The following is a 24,499-nucleotide window of genomic DNA, read 5'->3' on the forward strand; positions in this document are numbered from 1 at the left end:
GAGAAACAACATTAGAAAGTCAAGATTTATTAGACACTGAAATATTATGTGTTTTCTAAACCCAAATTGTGCTGAGGAAACTACTAAATTTCATTAAAATATAGATATTATAGATGTCTCTGAAATTCCTGACACTCTATGGATATCTTTTTCTACAGATGTGAGAAAAATCAAAAGTGCTAAGCCTATTAAAATTCAGATTAATCCTCCAAAATTGCTTCCTAAGTTGCCTCAATACTGTTTAAAACCTAAAGCCATACAAGGGCTTACTCCTATAATAGAGGAGTTAATAAAAAAGGTTTGTTATTCCTTGTACCAATCCTTGCACTACTCCCATCTTATCTGTCAAAAAACTGCACAGATAAGAATGAAGACTTGTACAAGATCTTAGAGATATAAATACAATTGTTATTTCAAGATTTCCTGTAGTATCTAACCCAAACTCCCTACTGGCAAATGTACTCACTGAATCCAAATGGTTCACAGAAATGGAATAGACAAAGAGAATTGTTTACCTTTATTGTATTGTTGGAAAAATCAACTATGTATTTTGACAGTAATGCCTCAGTGATTTACCAGTTGATGAAATTTACCTTTAATCAATTCATGAGGGCAGAACCCACATAACCCAATCACCTATTAAAGGTCCTGCCTCTTCATACTTCTTACCAGTTTTACATCAGGATTTAAAAACCAACCCTGCAATTTCCCAGAAATTCCACCTTGGTTTAATATGTAGATGATTTCCTTCTTTGCTCTTCATTCAAAGAGGACTCAGAAATTCATTTAATGTACAGTTGTCCCCAGTATTCCTGAGAAAGCGGTTCCAAGACCTCCCTCTGGCACCAAAATCGGAGGCTTAAGTCTCTTATATAAAATGGCATAGTATTGCCATATAATCTACACACATCCTCCTATATACTTTAAATCATCTCTAGATTACTTATAATACCTAATACAATGTAAATGCTATGTAAATAGTTGTTATATTGTATTATTTAGAGAAAAATAACAATTAAGAAGTTTGCACATGTTTACTACAGATGCAAATTTTTCTGTACATTTTTTATCTGTAGTTGGCTAAATCCATGGATGTGGAACCCAAGGATACCAAGAGCTGAGTGTATTAGCTGAAACAATTAGCTTGTAAGGGTTATAAAGCCTCCCAAAATAAATTCCAACGCTTACAAGGAGTAGTACTTTCCCTCAGTCATGATTTATCTGCAAAAGGAATTTTTCTATCTCCAGAAATAATTTTAAAAAAACTATCCAAAATTATCCTAAACCAGTGACTAAAAAGAAACTCAGAGTATTCCTTGAACTTTCAATATCTTGCGAGTCATGGGTTCCCAATTTTTCTTTCTTGGCCTCTTCACCCTATGAGCTGACCAAAAACAGTGCTCAGAGACCTATTCTTTGTGAAACAAACATTAAAAGGTTTTTACTGAACTTACATAGGTTTTACAAAATCCTCCCTCCTTAAGACTTCCCGGTTACTCTTCACGTTGTTTGTCCATGAATGAAACAATCAGGCTTTAAGTGTCCTTGCTTAGGAACATGGAGGAAAAAGTAGACCTTTGGCTTATTACAGCCTACAGTTGGACCCAATAGCTCAGGCATATCCAAATTGTTGAATAGCAATAGCTACAGCCACTAGAATTACAGAATCTTCTTCAGAATTGTTCAAGGAAATTACTATGTATGCAAGTTCCTCATTTTATAAAAAGTTTATTAAATACTAAATATACTCATGATTTTTCAGCTAGCAGTCTAATATCTTATAAGATCCTGCTTCTAGCTCCTTCAAACCTACTTATTATTTGATGTAACTCTCTGAACTCTCCCACCCTATTACCTTTACCTGACAAATAAGAGATTCACTATTGTGTTGAATTGGTTTTCCAAAATTTTACTCCTGAATTAGATTTACAAGACCCACTATTGAATAATCTACAGTTGATAATCTATGTTGATGGCTACTATGCCATAAATTCTAAAGGAAAGTACTGAATTGTATATGCTGTTACAATCTGACACAAATTATTAGAAAGAAGAGTACTTCCTAAATTTAGTTACGCCCAACATGTAGAATTAATTGCCCTCACTCAAGACTGTGAATTAACCAAAGATAAACTGTAAATATATATACTCATGTGCTTTTGGAGTAGTCCATTATTTTTGTATGTATTATTTTTGTATGGTATGGAAATGGGATTTCTTACATCTAATGATATGCCCATAAAAAAGATCAGGTTGCTAATTTTCTTTCTGCACTATTGCTGTCTCTACTAGTTGATATTCCCTCAAAATATCATGTTGAAATGCGATCCCCAGTGTTGGTAGTAGGGCCTAGTGGGAAGTGTTTGGGTCATGGGGATGGATCCCCCATGAAAGGCTTGGCAACCTCCCAGTGGTAATGAGTTACTGTGAGATCTGGTTGTTTAAAATTAAAGTCTGGGACCTCCCTCCTCTCCTGCTTCCCCTCCTGCCGTGTGACACACTGACTTCCCCTTTGCCTTCTTCCACAATTGTAAGCTTCCTGAGGCCTTACCAGAAGTAGATGCTGGTGTCACGCTTGTACAGCCTATAGAAGTGTGAGCCAAATAAACCTCTTTTCTTTATAAATACCCAGTATCAGGTATTCCTTTATAGCAATGCAAAACAAACTAACATGCCCAGATAGTGATTTATATTTTATTTTGTTTTATTGTATGACAATAAAATGTTTAAATTTTCCTAATTTTATTTGATTTTACTTTGGACAGAAAGGTTTTTCTGACACTTCAAACTAATTTAGTTGTCCATTTTGTAAATTTTAACAACACATCACACTTTTGCATTTTGTCATTTATCTGAATTGTCATGAAAAAACTGTGTTTGTAATTATTTGTTTCACGTTTCTCTCCCCTACTAGACCTAAGTCCCCTGAAGACAACGACAGTGACTGTATGGTATACATAGGTACATAATAGGCTCGTTATAAACAACTATAACAAAAATATATTATGCCTCCTCCTGTCTCTGTGGGAAAGTCTAATGGAGAAATCTTTAAAATGTATTTGACTTACAAGGAAAGCTCATTAAAACCAACTGTATCTGAATCTTGCCTGAAGACTCTGACGAGATATCTTTATTTGCAGATGAAGCCTGGACACACTGTTAACAACACATGTGATGGAAATGCATCAGGATGGGGTATATTTTTAGCTACAGCAAATCATCATTCCTTTATGCGTTCAGATTTTCATCTCTGCAGATTAATTATCTGGTTCTTACATTTTTCAGAGTAAATTGAAACTGATTTTTCCTAATAAAGAAGGAAGATAGACTCTAAGACAAAGAGTATTTATCCTTCAATCTTCACCACAGCTCAGAGATTCAAAGAGCCTTTGCTGGGAGGCTTTTTTTTTTTTTCCTCAGAATAAGGATGGTCCTCCATGTTTTTTGTAACAACACTCTGGACTCGAACTTGTGTAGGGGAAACTCAGTCCAAAAAGAACAAAACAGAATTTGACTGTGAGATTAGTCAAGGACATGATGTTTTTCAATAACAAAATTGGTTAATAAGAAACTGGCATTGTACAGTTATAGGTTTTTTTTACTATATTTGTAAATATGGTTGCATTCTATAAAAATGAGTTATAGGCTCCCACAAATCAATGCAATTTATGTAACGGCCTGAAGATGACAAAGGGTTCAAAGCCAACTTAGAGAGCTTTCTGGGTTAACAAATGGTGTCAACAAAAGAGCTGAAATGTGATGTTAGCACAGATTAAGTATTTCACAGAAAGAATCTCTGTTTCATGGTGGTGGGGAGACTCCCAGGAGTGGGGAGTTAAAAAGATAATAGGAGGTTTATATTCTAGCTTCTCCAGGATGCAGGCAGACTGGGATTGGAGAGGGAATATGTAGCTTTTTCAATATACATTTTATATTTTTTTAAATATTTTTTGGTAATACAAACACTAAAGAGTAAAACTTGGTGTACATTTCTTAACTAATAGTGATATGAAGAAAAAGTTTCAGAATCTCTAAGAAATTCTAAGATTTTTATGGTTAGTCAAAGAAAGCATAGGTCTAAAAATCCCAGTCATAAAATTGGCCTGAGAATGGAATAAGTATAAGGAATGTGGCTGGATCAGTGCAATCTTACCTTCTACCCCTTTTTTCCATATAATTATTTTAATTTCCAGTCAAACAAAACATTTACCATTTTGCTTCCATGTCTGTGGTAGGCAGAATATTGGCTCCCCCCCAAAAAAATCTCATCCCTATCCCCAGAACCTATGAATGTTACTTTACATGACAAAAAGGACCTTGTATTAATGTTACTTTACATGACAAAAAGGACCTTGTATTAATGTTACTTTACATGACAAAATGGACCTTGTATTAAGATTAAGGTTAAAGATTGTGGAGATAGAGCAAGATGGCCAAATAGAACTCTCCAGTGAATGACCCCTTGCAGGAACACCAAATTAAACAACTAATTAAAGCACCTTCATAGGAACAAAAAAACAGGGTAGCAATCACAGTACCTAGTTTTAACATAATAACAAAGAAAGAGATATTGAGTGGATAGGAAAGATAGCCTCACATTGTCTACACTGTCCCTTCCCCAACTGCAGGCAGTGCAGCCCAGAGAGAATCTACATGGTTAGGGAAGGGAGAGCAAAGTGAGTGTTGAACTTTGCATTGGAACTAAGTGCTGCCCTGTCACAACAAAACATAACATAGGGCAGAATTCTGCCAGTGTCCACAAAGGGAATATTTATAGCAGCCCTGGACCCAAGGGGAATTCTCCACTCCAGTGGGAGAAACCCACATCCTGGTCAGCTTCACCACTGGCTGACCCAAGTGGTCTGAGCCCCCAGATAAATTTGAATGGAAGTCAGGAAACAAGGACTGCTGTCCTTGGGCAAGCCCCGGTGCTGCACTGGTCTTAGATGCAGGAAGCTTGAGATGCAACCCAGTGTGATACCAGCTCCAGTGGCCATAGGAATGCTTGTGTGCATCACACTTTCCCCAACTCCAAGCAGTACAGCTCAGGGAGAGACTCATTCCACTTGGGGGAAGGAGAGGAAAGAATACAGAGAACTGTGTCTTGAAACTTGGATACCAGCTAAGCCTCAGTAAAATAAAGTACCAGGCAGATTCCTGAAGCCACCAATTCCAGGCCTTTGTTCCCAGATGGCATTTCGGGACCCACCCTGAGCTGGAAAGGAATCCACAGCTCTGATGGGACAGACCCAGTCCTGGAAGGATTCACCACCTGCTGACTAAAATGGCCTTGGGCCTTGAATAAACATCAGCAGCAGCCAGACAGTAATGGCCACAGGCTTTGGAGAACCCCCAGTACTGTGCTGATCTGGAAGGCCATGGGCATCAGCTGTGACCCAGCAATGTGCCAGCTGTGGTAGCCATGGAAGTGCCCAATCATCTATCCTCAACTCCGGGCAGTCCAGTGCTGAGAAAAATTCCTTCAGATTGGGGGAAAGAGGGAAAAGAGCAAGAGACTTTGCCAGGTAGCCTGGGGAATTATTTCTTATCTTCACCAAGTCCGCAAAGGCTATGTATCTAGGAATCTGCAAGAATCACAGCATTCTTGGGCTTAGGGCACTTCCTATTACTACAATGATTACAGTGACCATAGGCTTAGGTCACAATACTCAATCCCATTTGAATTCTTGGAAAATCCTTTTAAAAAGGAAGGGTATAAACAAGCCCAGACTGCAAAGATTGGAATAAATACTAACTCTTCAATTCCTAGATATTGAAAAATGTCCATAACCATCAAACATCCAGGAAAATATGTCCTCACAAAGCAAAGTTAGTGCCAGAGATATGTGAACCCTCAGGCAGAGAATTCAAAAAAGATGTCTTGAGGAAATGTAATGAATTTTAACATAAGGAAGATAAGAGAAGGAATTCAGAATTTCATCAGAGAAATTTAACAAAGAGATTGAAATAATTTTTTAAAAATCAAGCAGAAATTCTGGAGCTAAAAAACTCAATTGGCAAACTGAAAAGTTCACCAGAGTCTCTCAATAGCAGAAGTGACCAAGCAGAAGAAAGAACTAGTGAAGTAAAAGACAGGCTATGTGAAAATACACAGTCAAAGGAGAGTGAAGCACTCCTACAGGATCCAAAATTAGCCTCAGTAAGGCAAATATAAGAGTTATTGGCCTTAAAGAAGATGCAGAGAGAGAGAGATTGGAGTAGAAAGTTTATTCAAAGAAATAATAGCAGAGAGTTTTTCAAACCTAGAGAAAGATATGAATATTCAGGTACAAGAAGGTCAAAGAACACCAAGAAAATTCAACCCAAGTAGGGCTACTCTTGAAGGTCAAGGATAAATACAGCATTCTAAAAGCAGCAAGAGAAAAGAAGGATAACACACAAAGGATCTCTGATATGTGTGGCAGTGGACCTCCCGGTGGAAATCTTACAGCCCAGGAGGGAATGTGATGACATATTCAAAGTGCTGAAGGACAAAAATGTCCAACATGGAATATTATGTCCAGCAAAATTATCCTTAAAAAATAAAAGAAAAATAAAGACTCTCCCAGATGAACAAAAGCTGAGAATTTCATCAACACCAGACCTGTCTTACAAGAAATGCTAATGAAAGATCTTCAGTCTGAAAGAAAAATATGTTAACAAGCAACAAGAAATCATCTGAAAGTACAAAACTCACTGGGAAAAGTGAGTACATAGACAAATACAGACTAATCCAACACTGTGATTATGATGTATAAATCATTCATATCTTTAGTAGGAAATCTATAGACAAACCTATCAAAAATAATTACAATACTTTTTAAAGAAATAGGCAATATAAAAAGTTATAAAGAGAGAAAACATAATGTCCAAATGTTGAGGGGATAAAGTTAAAATATAGATTATATCGTTTTTTAGTTTTATCTTTACTAGTTTGAGATTTTTTTCCTTCTTTTTTTGATGACAGTAGAGTTGTCATCAGTTTAAATTCATTTACTATAAGATATTATTTGTAAATCTCATGATAATCACAAAATAGAAGGCTGTAATAGATACACATAGACTGAAAAACAAGAAATTAAACATACTACCAGATACAATCACTTTAACACAAAGGAAGACAAGAAGGAAAGAATCAAGGAAAAGGGGACCAACAAAACCACTGGAAAACAAATAATAAAACAGCACTAATAAGTCCTTACCTATCAATAATAGCATTGAATGTAAAAGGGCTGAATCCTTCAATCAAAAAACAGAGTGGCTACATGGATAAAAAATAAGACCTGTTTACTCTGCTGACTGTTCCTTTTGCTGTACAGAATCTCTTCAGTTTAATTAAGTCCCACCTATTTATCTTAGTTTTTGTTGCATTTACTTTTGGGTTCTTAGTCATGAAGTCTTTGCCTAAGCCAATGTCTAGAAGGGGTTTCCCAATGTTATCTTCCAGAATTTTTATAGTTTCAGGTCTTAGATTTAAGTCCTTGATCCATCTTGAGTTGATTTTTTTATAAGGTGAGAGATGAGGACCCACTGGGAGATAATCTTCACAGTCAATATATCCGACAAAGGGCTAATATCCAGAATCTGCAAGGAACTCAAACAAATTAGCAAGAAAAAAAAATCCCATCAAAAAGTGGGCTAATAACATGAATAAACAATTCTCAAAAGAAGATATACAAATGGCCAACAAATATATGATGCTCAGCAACACTAATGATCAAAGAAATGCAGATCAAAACCACAATGTGATACCACCTTACTCCTGCAAGAATGGCCATAATCAAAAGTCAAAAAATAACAGATATTGGCAAGGTTGCAGTAAAAAGGGAACACTTATACACTGCTGATGGGAATGTAAACTAGTACAACCACCACGAAAAACAGTGTGGAGTTTCCTTAAAGATCTAAAAGTAGAACTACCATCTGATCCAGTAATCCCTCTACTGTGTGTCTACCCAGAGGAAAAGAAGTCATTATACAAAAAAGACACTCGCATATGCATGTTTATAGCAGCACAATTTGCAATTGCAAAAATATGGAACCAATCCAAATGCCCATTTCAATGAGTGGATAAAGAAATAGTGATAGATAGATAGATATATAGATAGATAGATGGGTAGATAGATAGAGATAGATGATGATAGATAGATGATAGATAGATACATAGATGATAGAATACTACTCATCCATAAAAAGGAACAAATTAATGGCATTTGCAGCAACTTGCATGGAACTAGAGACTATTATTCTAAGTGAAGTAACTCAGGAATGGAAAACCAAACATCTTATGTTCTCACTCATAAGTGGGAGCTAAGTTATGAGGATGCAAAGGCATAAGAATGGTACAATGGACTTTGTGGACTCTGGGGAAAGGGTGGGAGGCGGGTGAGGGATACAAGACTACAAATTGAGTTCAGTGTATACTGCTTGGGTGATGGTTGCACCAAAATTTCAGAAATCACCACTAAAGAACTTACTCATGTAACCAAATACCACCTGTTCCTCAAAAACCTATGGAAATAAAAATTTTTTTTAAAAAAGACCTAACTATGTGCTGCTTACAAGAAACACTTCACCTGTAAAGACACACATACACTGAAAAAGAAGAAATGGAAAAACATATTTCATGCAAAATGAGCAGGAGTAGCTGTATTTATATGATATAAAACAGATTTTGACACAAAACTATAAAAAGAGACAAAGAAGGCTATTTTATAATGATAAAATAAAAAGTGGTTAATTTAGCACAAATATATGACAATTGTAAATATATATGCACCCAATAATGGAGCACCCAAATATATTTAGAGCTAATGAGAGAGATAGATGCCAATAACAATAGCTAGGGACTTCGACACCCCACTTTTTTCATCGGACAGATCGTCTAGATAGAAAATCAACAAAGAAACATCAGACTTAATCTGCTCTATAGACCAAATGGACCAAACAGACATTTACAGAATATCCAACAGCTGCAAAATACACATTCTTCTGCTCAGCACATGAAATATTCCCAAGGATAGACCATATGCTAGGCCACAAAACAAGTCTCAAAAAACAAAAAAAAAAATTGAAATTGTATCAAGTATCTTTTCTGACCATAGTGGAATAAAAGCAAGTGGAAACTTGTTTTTATAGTGGAACAAAAACAACTGGAAACAAGTGGAATAAAATATAGTGGAAATCAAAAACAAGAGGAACTTTGGAAACTATACAAACACATGGAGAATTAAATAATATGCTCCTGAATGGCTAAAAAGTCAATGAAGTAATTAAGAAGGAAATGTAAGAATTTCTTGAAACAAAAGAAAATGATAACACAACATACCAAAATCTATGGGATACAGCTAAAGTAGCACTAAGAGGGAAGTTTATAGCAATAATCACCTACATCAAAAAGGTAGAAAAACTTCAAATAAACAACTTAATGATACATCTTAAAGAATTTGAAAAGCAAGAGCAAATGAAACCCAACATTAGTAGAAAAGAAATAATAAAGATCAGTCATATATAAATGAAACTAAGACTACAAAAACATGACAAAAGATTAATGAAACAAAAGTTGTTTTTTTGAAAAGATAAACAAAATTGACAACTTTAGCCAGGCTAACTAAGAAAAAAAAGAGAGAGAGAACCCAAAAAAATAAAATAAGAGATGAAAAAGGAGACATTACAACTGATACCACAGAAATTTAAAGGCTCATTAGAGACTATTATGAGCAACTCTATGCCAATAAATTGGAAAACCTAGAAGAAATTGATAAATTCCTAGATACATATAACATAACATGACTGAATCATGAAGTAATCCAAACCCTTAATAGACCAATAACAAGTAACAAGATAGAAGCAATAATAAAAAGCCTCCAATTAAAGAAAAGCCTGGGACATGATGGCCTCACTGCTGAATTCTATCAAACATTTAAAGAAAAACTAATACCAATCCCAACTCAAACCAATCCAACAAATCAAGGAGGAGAGGATGCTTCCAAACCCAGTCTACAAGGCCAGTATTACCTTGATACCAAAACAAGACAGACACAACAAAAAAAGAAAACCACAGACCAATATCTCTAATGAACTTAGCTTCAAAAATCATCCACAAAAATACTAGCAAACCGAATTCAACAACACATTTTAAAGACCATTCATCATGACCAAGTGAGATTTATTCCAGGCATGCAACGATGGTTCAACATATGCAAATCATAAATGTGATACATCACATCAATAGAAAGAAGAACATAAACCATATTATTTTAATAGATGCTGAAAAAGCATTTGATAAAATTTAACATCCCTTCGTAATAAAAACTCTCATCAAACTGGGTATAAAAGGAACATACCTCAACATAATAAAAGCCATATACAGCAAACTCACAGCTGGCACCACACTGAATGGGGAAAAAATGAAAGCTTTTCCTCTAAGATCTGGAGCAAGACAATGATGCCCACTTTCACTGCTTTTATTCAACATAGTACTTGAAGTCCTAGCCAGACCATTTATACAAGAGAAAGAAATAAAGGGCATCCAAATTGGAAAATGAGATATAAAATTATCCTTGTTTACAGATGACATGACCTTATATTTAGAAAAACCTCAAGACTCCACCAAAAAACTATGAGAACTGATAAAGTCAGTAAAGTTGCAAGATACAAAATCAACACACAGAAATCAGTAGCACTTCCATATGCCAAGAGCAAACAATCTGGAAAAGAAACTCAGAAAGTAATCCCATTTAGAATATCAACAAATAAACTATTTATGAATAAACTTATTTAACTTTTTTTCATTTACCCTGAGAATACTTGCTGGTGGTGTATGTGGCTGCAGTGTTTACCCTGAGATAACTTTGCCACAAAATGTCTCTTTTATTATTATTTTTGCATCACTCTAGTATACCAAATTTGGAAACAAAAGACATCATTCTATTTATAGCATTCTGGTTTTAGTAGTGGTATATCCATTTACAAAAGATAGTAATTCTCGATTGCTGCAAATGTCAAATCCTAGAAAAACTTAGCATTCCTACACATGATGTCAACACTGTTCTCGAACAGTTGTTGGTTGAAGATTCACTTGATGAATCTGATTTTTTCAAAATAGACAATTCTGATGTTAGTTATGTTTAGAAATAACTCCAAGAACAGTTTTTATATTTTATTTTCACATTGAAAATCAGTCCAATTTGCTTCAGCCTCAAAGAGAGTGTTTATGTAAAATTAAGTGAGTGCTGGCAGCAAGCTGCACTTTTTTTCTAAACAGAAAAGAGTTAAAGAGTGAAAGATCTGTATAAGAAAATCTATAAGATATTGATTAAAGAAATTGAAGAGGCTGGGTGCAGTGGCTCATGCCTATAATCTCAACACTTTGGTAGGCCAAGTCAGGAAGATCAACTGAGCCCAGAAGTTCAAGACCAGCCTAGGCAATATAGTGAAACTCCATCTCTACAAAAAATTTAAAATTAAGCAAGTGTAGTGGCATGCACCTTTAGTCCCAGCTACTCAGCATGTTGAAGTGGGGGGATTGCTTGAGCCCAGGAGGTCTAGGCTGTAGTGAGCCATGATCCTGCCATTGCACTCCAGCCTGGGTGACAGAGTGAGACCCTATCTAAGAAAAAGAGAGAAAAGAAGAAAGGAAGAAAGAAAAGAAAAGAAAAGAAAAGAAAAGAAGAAGGAAGGAAGGAAGGAAGGAGAGAGAGAGAGAGAAAGAAAGAAGGAAGGAAAGAAAGAAAGAAGGAAAGAAAGAAAGAAAGAAAGAAAGAAAGAAAGAAAGAAAAGAAAGAAAGAAAGAAAAAGAAAAAGTGAAAGACTGAAGAGGACACATCAATGGAAAGATATCTCATGTTCATGGATTGGCTGAATCAATATTGTTAACATGTTCATACTACCCAAAGCAATCTACAGACTTAATGCAATCCCTATCAAATGCCAATGACATTCTTCACAGAAGTAGAAAAAATTATCCTAAAATTTTTATGGAACCACAAAAGACCTAGAACAGCCAAAGCAGTCCTAACCAAAAAACAAAACTGATCACATTACCTGACTTCAAATTATACTGCAAAGCTATAGTAACCAAAACAGTTTGGTACTGGCATGAAAACAGACACATACACCAATGGATCGGAATAGAGAACCCAGAAATAAATTTATGCAGTTACAGCCAACTCATTTTTGACAAAGGCATCAAAAACATACATTGGGAAAAGGGAAGTCTTTTTTTTTTTTGAGATGGAGTTTCACTCTTGTCACCCAGGTTGGAGTGCAATGGCACGATCTTGGCTCACTGCAACCTCTGCCTCCTGGGTTCAAGTGATTCTCCTACCTCAGCCTCCCAAGTAGCTGGGATTACAGGTATGTGCCACCATGCCCAGTTAATTTTTGTATTTTTAATAGAGACGGCATTTCACCATGTTGGCCAGGATGGTCTCAATCTCTTGACCTTGTGATCGCCTGCCTCAGCCTCCCAAAGTGCTGGGATTACAGGTGTGAGCCACCATGACCGGCCAAGGGCAGTCTCATATGGTGCTGGGGAAACTGGATATCCATATGCAGAAGGATAAAACTAGACCCCATCTCTTGCTACATGTAACAATCACATCAAAATGGATTAAATGATGAAATCTAAGACCTCAAACTATGAAACTACTAGAAGAAAACATTGGTAAAACACTCTAGGACATTGGTCTGAGCAAAGATTTTTTTTTAGTAAGATCTCAAAAGCACAGTAATTAAAGCACCGCTAGAGCTGGGAATGGTTCTCAGTTTATAGTCAGCAAAAAAAACCATAGACCTGAGTCCTACAGTTGCAAGGGGATAAATTCTCAACTCAAATGAAGAAGCAATGGATTCACCACTTTAGCCTCCAGAAAGGAACCTAGCCTTCCAAAATTTTTATTTTAGCTTTCTGATCTACTGAACTGTAAAATAATAAATTGGTGTTATTTTAAGCCACGAAGTTCCTGGCAATTTGTTATGCCAGCAATGGAAAATTGATACAGTATCTCTGCTCCTTTCTCTGTGTTTACAATGCTCTTCCCTCTTCTATATTAAATCCCACATTCTCTGTGAAGCAATTCAGACTTCACTGATCTCTTCCTGCGTTCTACCTCATAGGCACAAATACTTAGGGCAGCTAGTTATCTGTTCATACCTCTGTTCTATCTCCATAATGACATTGTAAGACCCGTAAGGACAAGGATGTAAAAATGGCCAAAAATCCTTTCCCTCCCTGAATCCGCTCTTGCAATGAGACTTTGAAGATATTCTTACCAAAAGATGGAGTATATTTTTCTATCCCTCAAATCTGGGTTGGCCCTGTGACTTGCTTTGGCCAATTCACATTAGCAAATGCAGCAGAAGGAGAAATTGACTATGAGACCACCATCACGTAAGTAAGCCTGATCTAGCACAGTCATTCAAGTGCTAGTCCAGTCAACAGCCAGTGAAATGCCAGGCAGGTATGTGGACCATGGACCACCAGCTGAGTGCAAAATCATGAGTGGGTTCAGATGAGACCAGTGGAAGAATCACCCATATGACCCCATTCAAATTGTTAACCCATACAACCATGAGCTAATCAATTTCGTTATTTTAAGTCAATGTTTTGGGATACTTTGTTAAGCAGCAAAAGCCAACTTATATATAACAGTGCTCTGCACTGAGCTGTTTGTGAACATTTTTGATGATGACGATGATAATGACAATAATGACAATGACAATAACAATGATAAAGATAATAAAGAAAGCTGTACTCACTTCTAGTAAAACAAGGTCAGTGGCATCATTTCCATATCCTAATGCCAGGATATTTTTGTTCTTATAAATTGATGGGTTTCAAAATTTTTTTCAAGTAAATTGGAAAATGCAGAGACTAAAGATTTCAGGTTTATATACACTAGACTCAATTATAGGTCTTCAACAAATCCAAAATATCTCTGCGCTAAGCTTTTATATTGGTAACTTGTAGTATATCAATCTATCTCTCATGTGTCAAAACACTGGGAAGAGCCAGATTGTCACTGTGCTCTACCATTTCTGAACGTACAAATAAGTAGGCTTTGGCTTAGATCTGCTTGGGACTTTATCGCACCAGAAAAACTTAGCCAGGAACAATTTTCATAAAGGGTAACATTCACATGGAAGCCAGCCAGAGCTTATTTCTCATCTAAGCAGTGTTCTCTGAAATCTGTTCAACTCCATCAATGTCATCAAAAGTGTTGTACTTATAAAAAGTTTTAAGTTAATCAGGTAGCACAGCAGTCCTCAATATTTAGCCTGAGAAAATCTAAGCAAAATGGACTTCTTTCAGCCTATATTCCATTAAAGGTTTGAGGATGAGGTAGGAACAAAAGGGATATTAACAGGGATAAGTAGAAAGGGGGAAACAGCACTAAGAATATGGTATATTTATATTCCTATGCCCAAGGAGGGACATCCCTAGTCACCTAGGCTTGCTTTCCTATTGCTTGGTATCGGTAAGGTTTTTGCCAAGAGTAATTCTGGCTAATCATTTGAAGTGTTATAGCCCCTGGGCAAGAAAGATTTTGTCACCTCCAAGCAGAAGAAATATTTTACAATCATAGAAATTAGACTTGAAAGACATCTCAGAATTAATCTGGTGAAACTTCCACATAATATAGACATCCTTTCCAGAGTTAATCCTCCACATCCTACTTAAATTTCTTAAACATTAAGGAAGTCACAATCTCCTGAGACAGCCCGTAGTATTTTCAGCATCTATAAAGTTATTTCTCAAATTAAGCTGAAATCTGTCTCCTGCCCACTGAGTTAAAAAATTGCTTTTATTATTATTATTATTTTAAGAGACTGGATCTTACTCTGTCACTCAGGCTGGAGTGCAATGAGGTGATTATAGCTCACAGCAACTTCGAACTCGTGGGCTCAAGCAATCCTCCCACCTCAGCCTCCTGATAGCTAGGAATACAGGGTACGCCACCACACTTAGCTAATTTTTGTATTTTTTTTTTGTAAAGATGGGGTCTCACTATGTTGCTCGGGCTGGTCTTGAACCCCTGGCCTCAAATAACCCTTCCACCTTGACCTCCCAAAGTGCTGGGATTATAGGCATGAACCACTGTGCCTGGCCAAATTTTGCTTTTTGAACCTCATACCACACCTTTCCCCCCTCTTCTGTAGTCTGATGTGTTCACAAGCCTGGGCTTTTGAGTCAGCTGGACTTGAGCTCGACTATCATCTCTTTCCCTTGCCAGTGACATTGGGCAAGTTTAGCTTCAAAAAAACAGGATTTTTGACTATAAAACTGAAATCATAATATCTCTCTTATAGGGTTGTTGTACAATTTGACGAGGTAATGTACATAAAGTGCACAGCCCAGTGTCTGACACATAGTATGTTATCAATAAATGGAAGCCAGCATTATTATTCCACTTGCCAGTCTTTCAGGTATTTGAAAATAACTTCATTTTTCCATTTAGTCTTCTCTTCTCCAAACTAATTATCTCCTTCTTCAATTACACTTTAAATATGACCAAAATTATTCTTTCCCAGATCTGGAGACTACACTTGTCTATTTTAAATGATACCTGGGTAAAGCTCCCTGATACAACTGGCAGTTTACCTATGGCCAAAAACTGAGAGGAATTTCCGCTGATAAAACTGGATAGAAAAGCAGGTCCATGGCTCATTTGAGTCCCTTCCCCATAAGTCAGCCTGCCACTCCTGACTGCATCCTGGTTCAAAATCACAGGGTCTGTCCTTTGAGAGGAAAATGACATTTCCTCACTTCTCTGGTCTCCACGAAGAGGAATTTTTGCTTCACACCCCTGGCTTCTTGCCCCATGGTTTTTTGTTTTTGTTTTTGATTGTTTATTTTTGTTTTTGTTTTTGTTTTTGATTGTTTATTTTTGTTTTTGTTTTTGAGACAGAGTCTCACTGTTTCCCACGCTGGAGTGCAGTGGCGGGATCTCGGCTCACTGCAACCTCCACCACCCGAGTTCAAGCGATTCACCTGCCTCAGGCTTCTGAGTAGCTGGGATTACAGGCATGCACCACCACACTCCGCTAATTTTTTGTATTTTTAGTACAGATGGGACTTCACCATGTTGGCCAGGCTGGTTTTGAACTCCTGACCTCAACAGATCCGCCCACCTCGGCCTCCAAAAGTGCTAGGATTACAGGTGTGAGCTACTGCGCCCAGTCTCGCCCCATGTTTACCCCTTGGAGGTAAAGTGAGTTACCTGGTAAATAGGCAGTAGCTACTAGTACAAGCCTTTCAACAGGGTGGAGCTAATTTAACAAGGTTTTAAAGGCAAGAGATGTGGTCTTTCCCTCCTCCCCTCTCCACTTGGACTAGTGACAGCTAGTCAACCTACAACTGTTAGGCTACTTGTTGCTAGTCATTATGCTACTAATCAAATTCTGAAAGCATCTACCTCCAGACTTCTCTTGCGTTATGCTTAAATGTCATCGGTGTTTAAAGTATTTTCAGTTAGGTAGTTTGTTACTTATAGTGGAACATATTCTAATTTTTATAAGCACTAATGGCAAATACCATCTGTCCCTAGGCCCCACTTTGTAACATCTTTCATTAGCTTACACTGTTTTTACATAGGTGAGTATACATACACACATAAAAATACGTATGTCAGTATATACTTTCTGATTATAATTATGTACAATTAAGTTTACATAGGAAAGAGTAAAAAGAGTAGATGAATACAGCAAAATGTCAAAGGTGATTATCTTTGGGAAGTGGAACTTTGGACGATATCTTTTAATGTTTCTGTATCTTACAACTTTTCTAGGAAAACAGATATTAATCTTCAGGTAGAAAAACTAATGTCACTTTAAAAATAAAAATTTTTGTAGTAATTGCAGATTCAACCATGCTAATATTTCATAGAACTTTCATTTGGCTAAAAGCAGAGTATCTGTTACAGCATTACTATATGAAGGATGCTACATACTTTTCTACTCCCTGAAAATAGAAAAATGGTAAAGGAGCCTAATTTATACCAGGAAAGATGAAAAATTAAAGCACTTTCTATCTAATAAAAATAGCAAGAAGCCATCCTAGATGATGTCTAGTACTTTTTTCAGGCCTGTTAGGCTTTGAAGTGACAAGGAATCGTAAAGACATTCCCATAGTTATTTCTCCTAGCATTCTGGCAAAATTGCATGGCTATTGAATAGCAATGTTTAAGGCTTTTACAAACAAAAAAATACACAGTTTTTCTATGCAAGGCCCTGAGAAATAATTGCACATCTTAAGTAATTTGGCTTTGAATTTAAAGTAGTCATTAGGACCAAAACTTTCTATTGTTGCTTTAGTCAGTGTGAACAGCGCTTGGATATGAGAGGTGTATAAATCACCCTCGCTGACAGCACCAACAGCATGTGACTTATACGCCTAGCTGATAATCCCACAAGGTATTACTCTCAATATCGTTTGGTAAGATATAAGGTGGGACCTAGGATTTATTCTTGGGTCTAGTTCATTAAGAGAACAATAAATATTCAAGGGAAAGGACCAAACCTTTTTCTTTTAAAATTACTGTCTTCAACTATAAACGTGTATTAAATATATGGTATATTTCAGAGAACTGGTTACAAAAAGATAGAAGACAGTATTTGCCCTTAAAAGTCAAAGGAATTGAAAAATAAAAACAAAACCAAAAACCATTTCCTATCTGTTTTTGAAGACAAGACATGCACATTGAGAAAGAGATAATAGGAGAAGGGGATATGTGGTCAGAACAAAGTGGTACAGGCGGTTCTTTGGAGGCAGAGCTTATGGCTGTGGTGGGAGCTCTAACGAGGAGACAGAAACTAAATGAGTCTTCTTGGAAGGCAGGATGGAGGCTAGATAAGCGATGAAAAGTTAGGACATCCCAGAAATGTCTTTGGATACACCAAGTCTCAGACAGAACATGGGCCATGTTTCAAAGGTAGTGTATACATCAACCAGGCAACAGCCAAGGATGCAAGTATGGGAGAGATAGGTTTGGGAAGTTAGGGAATGGCCACATCATGGAGAGAATTTTACTCTTGACTTTAAAATTCTTATTTTATCCTACAGCCCAGTATTTACAACCTCATGCTCTGGAGTCAAAGACTTGAATCACAGCCCCTCCATTTAATCATTCTGTGACCTTAGGAATGTTACTTTTCTTTTTTTAGTTTTCTCCTTTTTTCTTTATTTTTTTTTAGTTTAATTTCACTTTTTTAACTTGTCATTATGAAAAATTTCAAAGATACAGCACAAAAGTAGAGAAAACTGTGCAATGCATCCCCATGTACCCATCACTCCCCTTCCACAATCATCAATATCCAACCTCTTGTTTTATATAAATCCATCCTACTCCCTCCTCACCATCCTCCTCACCTATTGCATTAGGCAGGATATGATTAAGTATCTGGGCACTCTGTGTGTGGCACCTGTTTAAAAAGTCCCTGAAGATGGGAGGGGCTAGGAAAGGATGCCTCGAGAGGGTGTATGTGCAAGCTGTATTGGAAGCAGTATTGCCCTTAGAGAATGTGGGAACCCAGCCTGGGTCTCAGGCCTTAAAAGCTCTGCTTCTGCCCTTTTCTGGCTACCCTTCCCAAAGGGAAAGAAGTCCCAATGAAATGTGCCCACTCAGAGCCTGTGCCTCCTGCAACAGGAGCTGGTACTTGGAACCCAGGAATTCCATGCCCAAATGGCTCGAGGCCACTCCCAGGGGATGCTCTGGCCCCTGCTTGTGTTCCACCATTAGGTCCCAGTAGTGGCAAGGTGGCTAGTGAGGGAATGGTTGTAGGCAGAACTGGGAATTGTGGGCTGAGTCATACACCTATGTATGAGGACCCTTGAGATGTTAAAATGGAGGGGGGAAGAAAGGGTCCTCCCACCTTGTTCCTGAAGACTGAGAGCTCCATCTGGAGCTCCACTCTTGCCCAGCAACCCACAAACTTTAAGAACAGGCCTCAAAAGTAAGGGATATCTACAATTTTTCTCAGTGTTCTTGAATTTAACTTATGCTACTGATGTCTTTTGTCAAGTCAGCTCCTAGGACTACTAAAGAGCCAGATGAGCATTGTCTGAATGCTGGGAGACAGAAGAAAGGTCACACGTGAGACAGTGAAGTTGACCAATGTGGTTATTATCAGTAAAACAAGCTTGCACTGCCCATGAGTTTAAAGCAAGCTGACATTCCATTGGTAAGCAGGTCTTTTCAAGGACTTTCTCTATGTGAGGATTAAAATAAGCCCCTTCCCCCTTCCTCAGCCCCACTCTATCCTCCAACTGGGTCCTCCTGAAAAAAAAAACAATACCCCCATTGTAGAAATCTTTCTCCCTAATTCTGAGACACAGGAAAACTTGTCTGATCTTGGAACCCTCCCTGTCTTGTTTAAAACAAAGATCACCTGTGGATGCTTTTGTGAAAAACAATTCTTGTTTATTCACATACTACAATTTGGAAGAAGGGAAGTGCTAGGGGTAATACCTATTACATCCTAGAATTTAGCTATTTAAAATGCAAGGGGAAGAGAGGCAGGTGCTATATGTCTTAACAGGCATATATCTAAAGGGAGAAAAAAGTAGAAAAGGCAAAATAGGGAAGCCCACGACAGCAATTAGGATTTTTTTTATTCCTGAGTGGATAATACGTGGTTTCATTTAAATAAAAACATGATCTCTGTTAATTTGTAAATCCAACAACTCCAACACTCACAGCTAGTGCCCTGGTAAGCCATTTTTAGACACATCATTACTACCTTGAAATTAAAAGTGAATCAGTCCTGTGGAGTTAATTACCAGTAAATTAAGCTAAAGTAGGTCTCCCATTGGCATGGAGCCAGTATAAGACGATTCTCAGTGCTAGCCAGAAACATTGCAAGACACCAAGATACCACTTGGAAAGCTGACTTCATATGCGTGGCAGATGTTTATAGGAATAGCGGGGGAAGTCATTCACAGCCATTTACAGTGAGAAACAGAGATAAAGTTCTAATTAAAAGAAGACCTTTTTGACAGAGACTTAGAAAAGCATCCCCCCTCCAGCCCCACCCCAAAAGGAAAATTCTGAGCTCTCTGTTGTTGTAACCTATTCCCCAACACTTACAGAAAGGAAATTTTACCTACTTCAGGAAATTTTACCTACTTCTCTTTGATGCTGGTATGTGGGCCTTATTTAATTATATAAAGTAGAAATAATTGTACAAACTAAAATTAGATAAAGCCAGCAAGAAGAAGTTACTTTCATCACTAGTGCTTTGGAATACCATATCCTCTGTTACAACGTTCTCAAGGAGGTATGCAAGGAAACCAGAGACAGAAGGAAAAAAACTCAGAATAGTTGTCTGAACTTTAATATTTGAATCAAGGAAAATGTGAACAGATGAAACTGTTAGTAAGAGAGAAATGGTGCATGCACAAAAGGGATAGATTAATAAAATGACAGCTGATTGTTGGTGATGAACATATTTGTTTTCCTTAACATGTCCCAACTTCCATAATTATTCAAATGTACAACAAGTGGTCCTAATGTCCTGGCTGAAATTGCCCAGGCGTGCAACAAAGCAAGCTGGTTTTGTTCCTGAATTCTGCAGTTAACTGAGGCTGTTTGGGCCCAGATTTGATGTGGTAAGTAGTCAGAATGCTGACATATGATTATTAAAAATTATTAAAATTACTTTCTTCCCATTTTAATTTGATAAGGTGATTTCACACAATTTTGCATTTCAAATATTTCTAAGTAAATTTAGTAAACCAAAGATGAATATGACAAATCTCAAATAATATGTTTTAGAACACTTTCCCATTTGAACTGTTCACTATATATGACTGAGTTTATTATACCTCCTTCAACATATACAATATTAATGTTAAATGTCATGGTAATATATATGAACTACATAAAAACAGTGTTGCTTTCTAACGTGTGGCTTGTTTAAACTCTAAAAGAGCACAGCTGGCTTTGCTGAGCCAAACCATATTATTGATCCATCTTGACTGTGATTCCACTTGTGAGATAAAGTCCCAACTGGGAGCTTTCTCATAAATTGGGTCAAGACAGGAAGAACTCTAGGTAGCCAGAGGTGTCTCTGTGTCTCTTTTCAAATAATTGAAGGCCATTTCTTCTGGTGTCTGGAAGAAGTAAAATATCCTTGTCTAACGGGTATTGCTTTAGTATACCACATGCCCAATAAGTTCTAGCATCTAGGAGCATGCAATAGCAGCTAATATTAGCTATGCAGTCATGGTATTATTAGTGTTTAATTATATCATGTGCATTGAGATATTTTAAATGTTAAAGAGAAAACAGAAGGACTTATTCTTCTTAGCAACCATTATAGTACAGAATGTTCAAAGCTGCAATCACATTCATAAGGCAAATAAATTGGTTACAAAATGAGGGTAGCAACAAGTGTGCATGCTATAGAAAATGTGAAACGGTACCTAAAATAGATAATCACCTTATTTGTTTTCAAAATTCCAGTGCTGGCTCTGACCATCAATTATCAAACTGGAAAATTTTCACTATAACACTCAACGCCAATTTTCAGTCTTAAGAGTGCGAAAAAAAAGGAGCATAAAATAATTTTTTTTCTCACTGGCTAAGGTTCTACCTCATTTGAGAAAGACTTTATTAAAAACCCTTTTAAGAATAAAGGGCTTGAGGTCTTAATGGCAACTCATACTGGTGGGCACACCTAGGGCTTCACTGCCCCAGGGTAATATACAAAAACTAAATGGTAAGAGAAGCATCATCAAAGACAGGTTACTTTCTAAAATACTTTCTACATATTGTTTTCCTTCTTCAATGTTATTTCCTTTGGTTCATGCACACTCAAGGCGCTTCATATATAAGACGATGAAAGTGGAAAGGGTTATACATTATGAAAGCTCTTTTTCAAAAACAAACTGTGTGGAAATAAATTAACCGGTTATTTTAAAACGCCAGTTTGCAAGTTCTTCAAGTCTCTGGTGTTTTGACTTTAGGATTTCTCTAAAACACAGAAACAAAGGGTAAAAATCAGGTGGCCGTCCAAAATGACTTCGGGCGCCCCACTTAGAGAGACGCCTTGGTTCAGGTAGCCCGCTGGGGTCGAAGGCCCCATTTTCCCCCGATCTATCGGGCTTCGCGGCGGAAGTCTTCGTTCAGGCAGGGGATGCCCTAGGAGGGAAGGAGGCGACGGTGCCCAAGGACGTCGGAAGCCGGGGATCTCCGCTTCCCTCGGGCCCCGGCTAGGTTACCAGTGCTGGCCCGCGGCGCGGGTGCCCAGTTGCGCCTGGGACACTGCGGGCACGGCTGTGGCGGCAACAGCAGCGGCCGCCGCGTCGCCGACGCCCGGCAGGACTGAGCGCACGGAGCGGCGGAACTCCTCGTTCCTCCACGTGTAGAGCAGCGGATTGAGCGCGGACAGGGCGCAGCACAGGAGCCAGCTGGCCGCCTGCACTCCCCAGGGCACCGGCAGCGAGAAGCCGCTGGCCAGGCTCACCCACACCAGTGGCTGCGTGGCCAGCAGGAAGACGCAGCAGAGCAGCAGCACCGACAGGCCGCTGAGACGCCGCTGTGCCCGCCGCGGGTGCAGCGCGGGCGGCAGGGGCTGGGCCTGCGCCGGGTGCGCGGCGCCACCGGGGCCCGGCGCGTGCTGGGCGCCCGGGAAGGCGGCGGCGGCGGCGGCGCAGCCGGGCAACTGGTGCAGCAGGTGGAAGTTGAGCACGCTGACCCGCTTGACGCTGACACGCACGCGGCGCACGATGCCCAGGTAGCAGTGCAGCAGCAGAGCTGTCTGCGCCAGCAGCGCCGCGGCGGCCAGCAGCGCCGGGTAGTGGACTCGCGGTGGCGCGGCGCCAGGCCGCGGTGCCCAGGGCGGGAGCAGCAGCACGAGGCCCAGGGCGAGCGCCCAGGACAGCGCCAGCATGCCCGCCGTGTGGCGCCTCTGGTACAGCGCCTGGTAGGTGGCGGGCGCCCGGGTGATGAGCAGGTAGCGGTTCAGGGCCACGAGGCAGTGGGAGAGGAGGGACACCGTGAGTCCGAGGCCCAGCAGCCCACCCCGTAGCAGGCGGTAGCTGCCCCCAGCGCCGTCCCAGTCTGCGGGGGGCTCCGCAGAGCCGGTGGGCAGGAGCCCGAGCACCGCCTCCTGCGGCATCCAGAGGGCGCAGACGCTGAGGTCGGCGGCGCAGCCGTTCACGATGAAGGCGTTGCTGGTGGTCTGCAGCTTTCGGAAGGACGACACGAGATAGATGACCATGCCGTTGGCCAGCGTGCCCCCGATGGCCAGGCCCGAATACAGGAGTGACACCGGGATGCGCCGGCCCGCCCACGACTCCTCTTCCTCGCAGAGCAGCAGCAGCGAGCCACCGGTGGTGGAGGAGGTGGATGTGGAGGAGGAGTTGGTCATTCTGGCCAACTCTTCACACCTCCCTCGCTAGCGTCGGCTTCTGGCAGCGCGGTCCATCCTGACACTGTCCTGCCTGCCAGAAGGGCAAAGACATCCCTTCAGCCCTCTGCCACTGACACAAAAGGCTGAAGCAGAATAATGGGCTGGGGGAGGGGGAGAAAGGGAGCTCGAGGAGGAGGACGGGGGTGGCAGATGACAGGTGCCTGCCTCGGAAATGTCTCCAGAGCCAGGGGAAAGGCCACTTTGCATTGGATTCAGCAGGTATCGGGGAAGCCCTAGGACAGAGCAATACCTAAAACAGTCTCCTCTTCTCCCCCAACACACACATACACACACACACACAGAGAGAGAGAGAGAGAGAGAGAGAGAGAGAAATGTTGCCAGCTGGAGGACCTAGTTCCAGGAGAAAGCAGAGATATCCCAGCGGGGGAAAATCCCATGGGAAAGAGGTGAAGGTTACCTTGCGTTTAGGCTGGTCCTTAGCCGGTGTCTCAGGGGGAGGGATGCCAGGAAATACCTCCTCAGCAACAGCATCAGTGGTCCAGAAATCAACAGGAGAAACTCAGCTGGGATCAGTGCCAGGAGCAAGTGCCCGCTTCTCCCAAGCAGCATCCACACACATGGTCCTGGGCAGGAACTAGCAGCTGCAGGGAGACTTCTCAGCTGGTATCAGGGCTGGAGAAAGTAAAGTGGCGGGCTGCAAGCCCAGGCGGGTGGGCAGGCAGGCAGCAGCAGCAAAAATGCTTGGCTGCAAAAGCAGAAGCTGAGCTCAAGAGGAGAGCACCCTGTGCTCAGAAGCAGGAGTGGTGGCTGATGTGGTGAACCCACTCGAAGCTCTCTCCTGCTTAGTTATACATCACCCAGGGAAAAGACAGCCTTTCCACGCTTGGCATGAATTATTCAATAGCTTCCAACTTGTAAAAGGAAGAAAAATATCTTGCTCAGAAAGTCCTGTCGTTAACAAGTTTCTCTGTCTTTTCTCTCTCCCAATCACCGTATTTTTCATCCTGTTTCATTTTTCTTTCCGTCCTTTTTTTCCCTCCCTTCAATATTAGAATAAAATTTAATATACCCTAGAGTATTTCATCTCAGTCTGATGCATTTTGTGGGCAAGATTTTTCTGTGA

At 39.6% G+C, this 24,499-nt stretch overlaps 1 protein-coding gene across 1 annotated transcript; it reads right to left on the reverse strand.

Annotated features, from left to right (window-relative positions):
• Positions 1-20,795: 20,795 nt before the first annotated feature.
• GPR88 (G protein-coupled receptor 88) lies at positions 20,796-24,499 on the reverse strand. Its single transcript, XM_001135440.6, has 2 exons — positions 23,834-24,499; positions 20,796-23,446 (listed from the first exon to the last, which is right to left on the reverse strand). The coding sequence occupies exon 2, from the start codon at positions 23,371-23,373 to the stop codon at positions 22,219-22,221; it is 1,155 nt and encodes a 384-aa protein (XP_001135440.1). The 5' UTR covers positions 23,374-23,446; positions 23,834-24,499; the 3' UTR covers positions 20,796-22,218.

This window comes from Pan troglodytes, chromosome 1, assembly GCF_028858775.2.
Source record: "Pan troglodytes isolate AG18354 chromosome 1, NHGRI_mPanTro3-v2.0_pri, whole genome shotgun sequence".
Lineage (NCBI taxonomy): Eukaryota > Metazoa > Chordata > Mammalia > Primates > Hominidae > Pan > Pan troglodytes.

What these genes read in the sequence shown, in the direction of transcription:
- GPR88 (XM_001135440.6), bottom strand. Translation starts at nt 23,373, where the DNA reads ATGACCAACTCCTCCTCCACATCCACCTCCTCCACCACCGGTGGCTCG.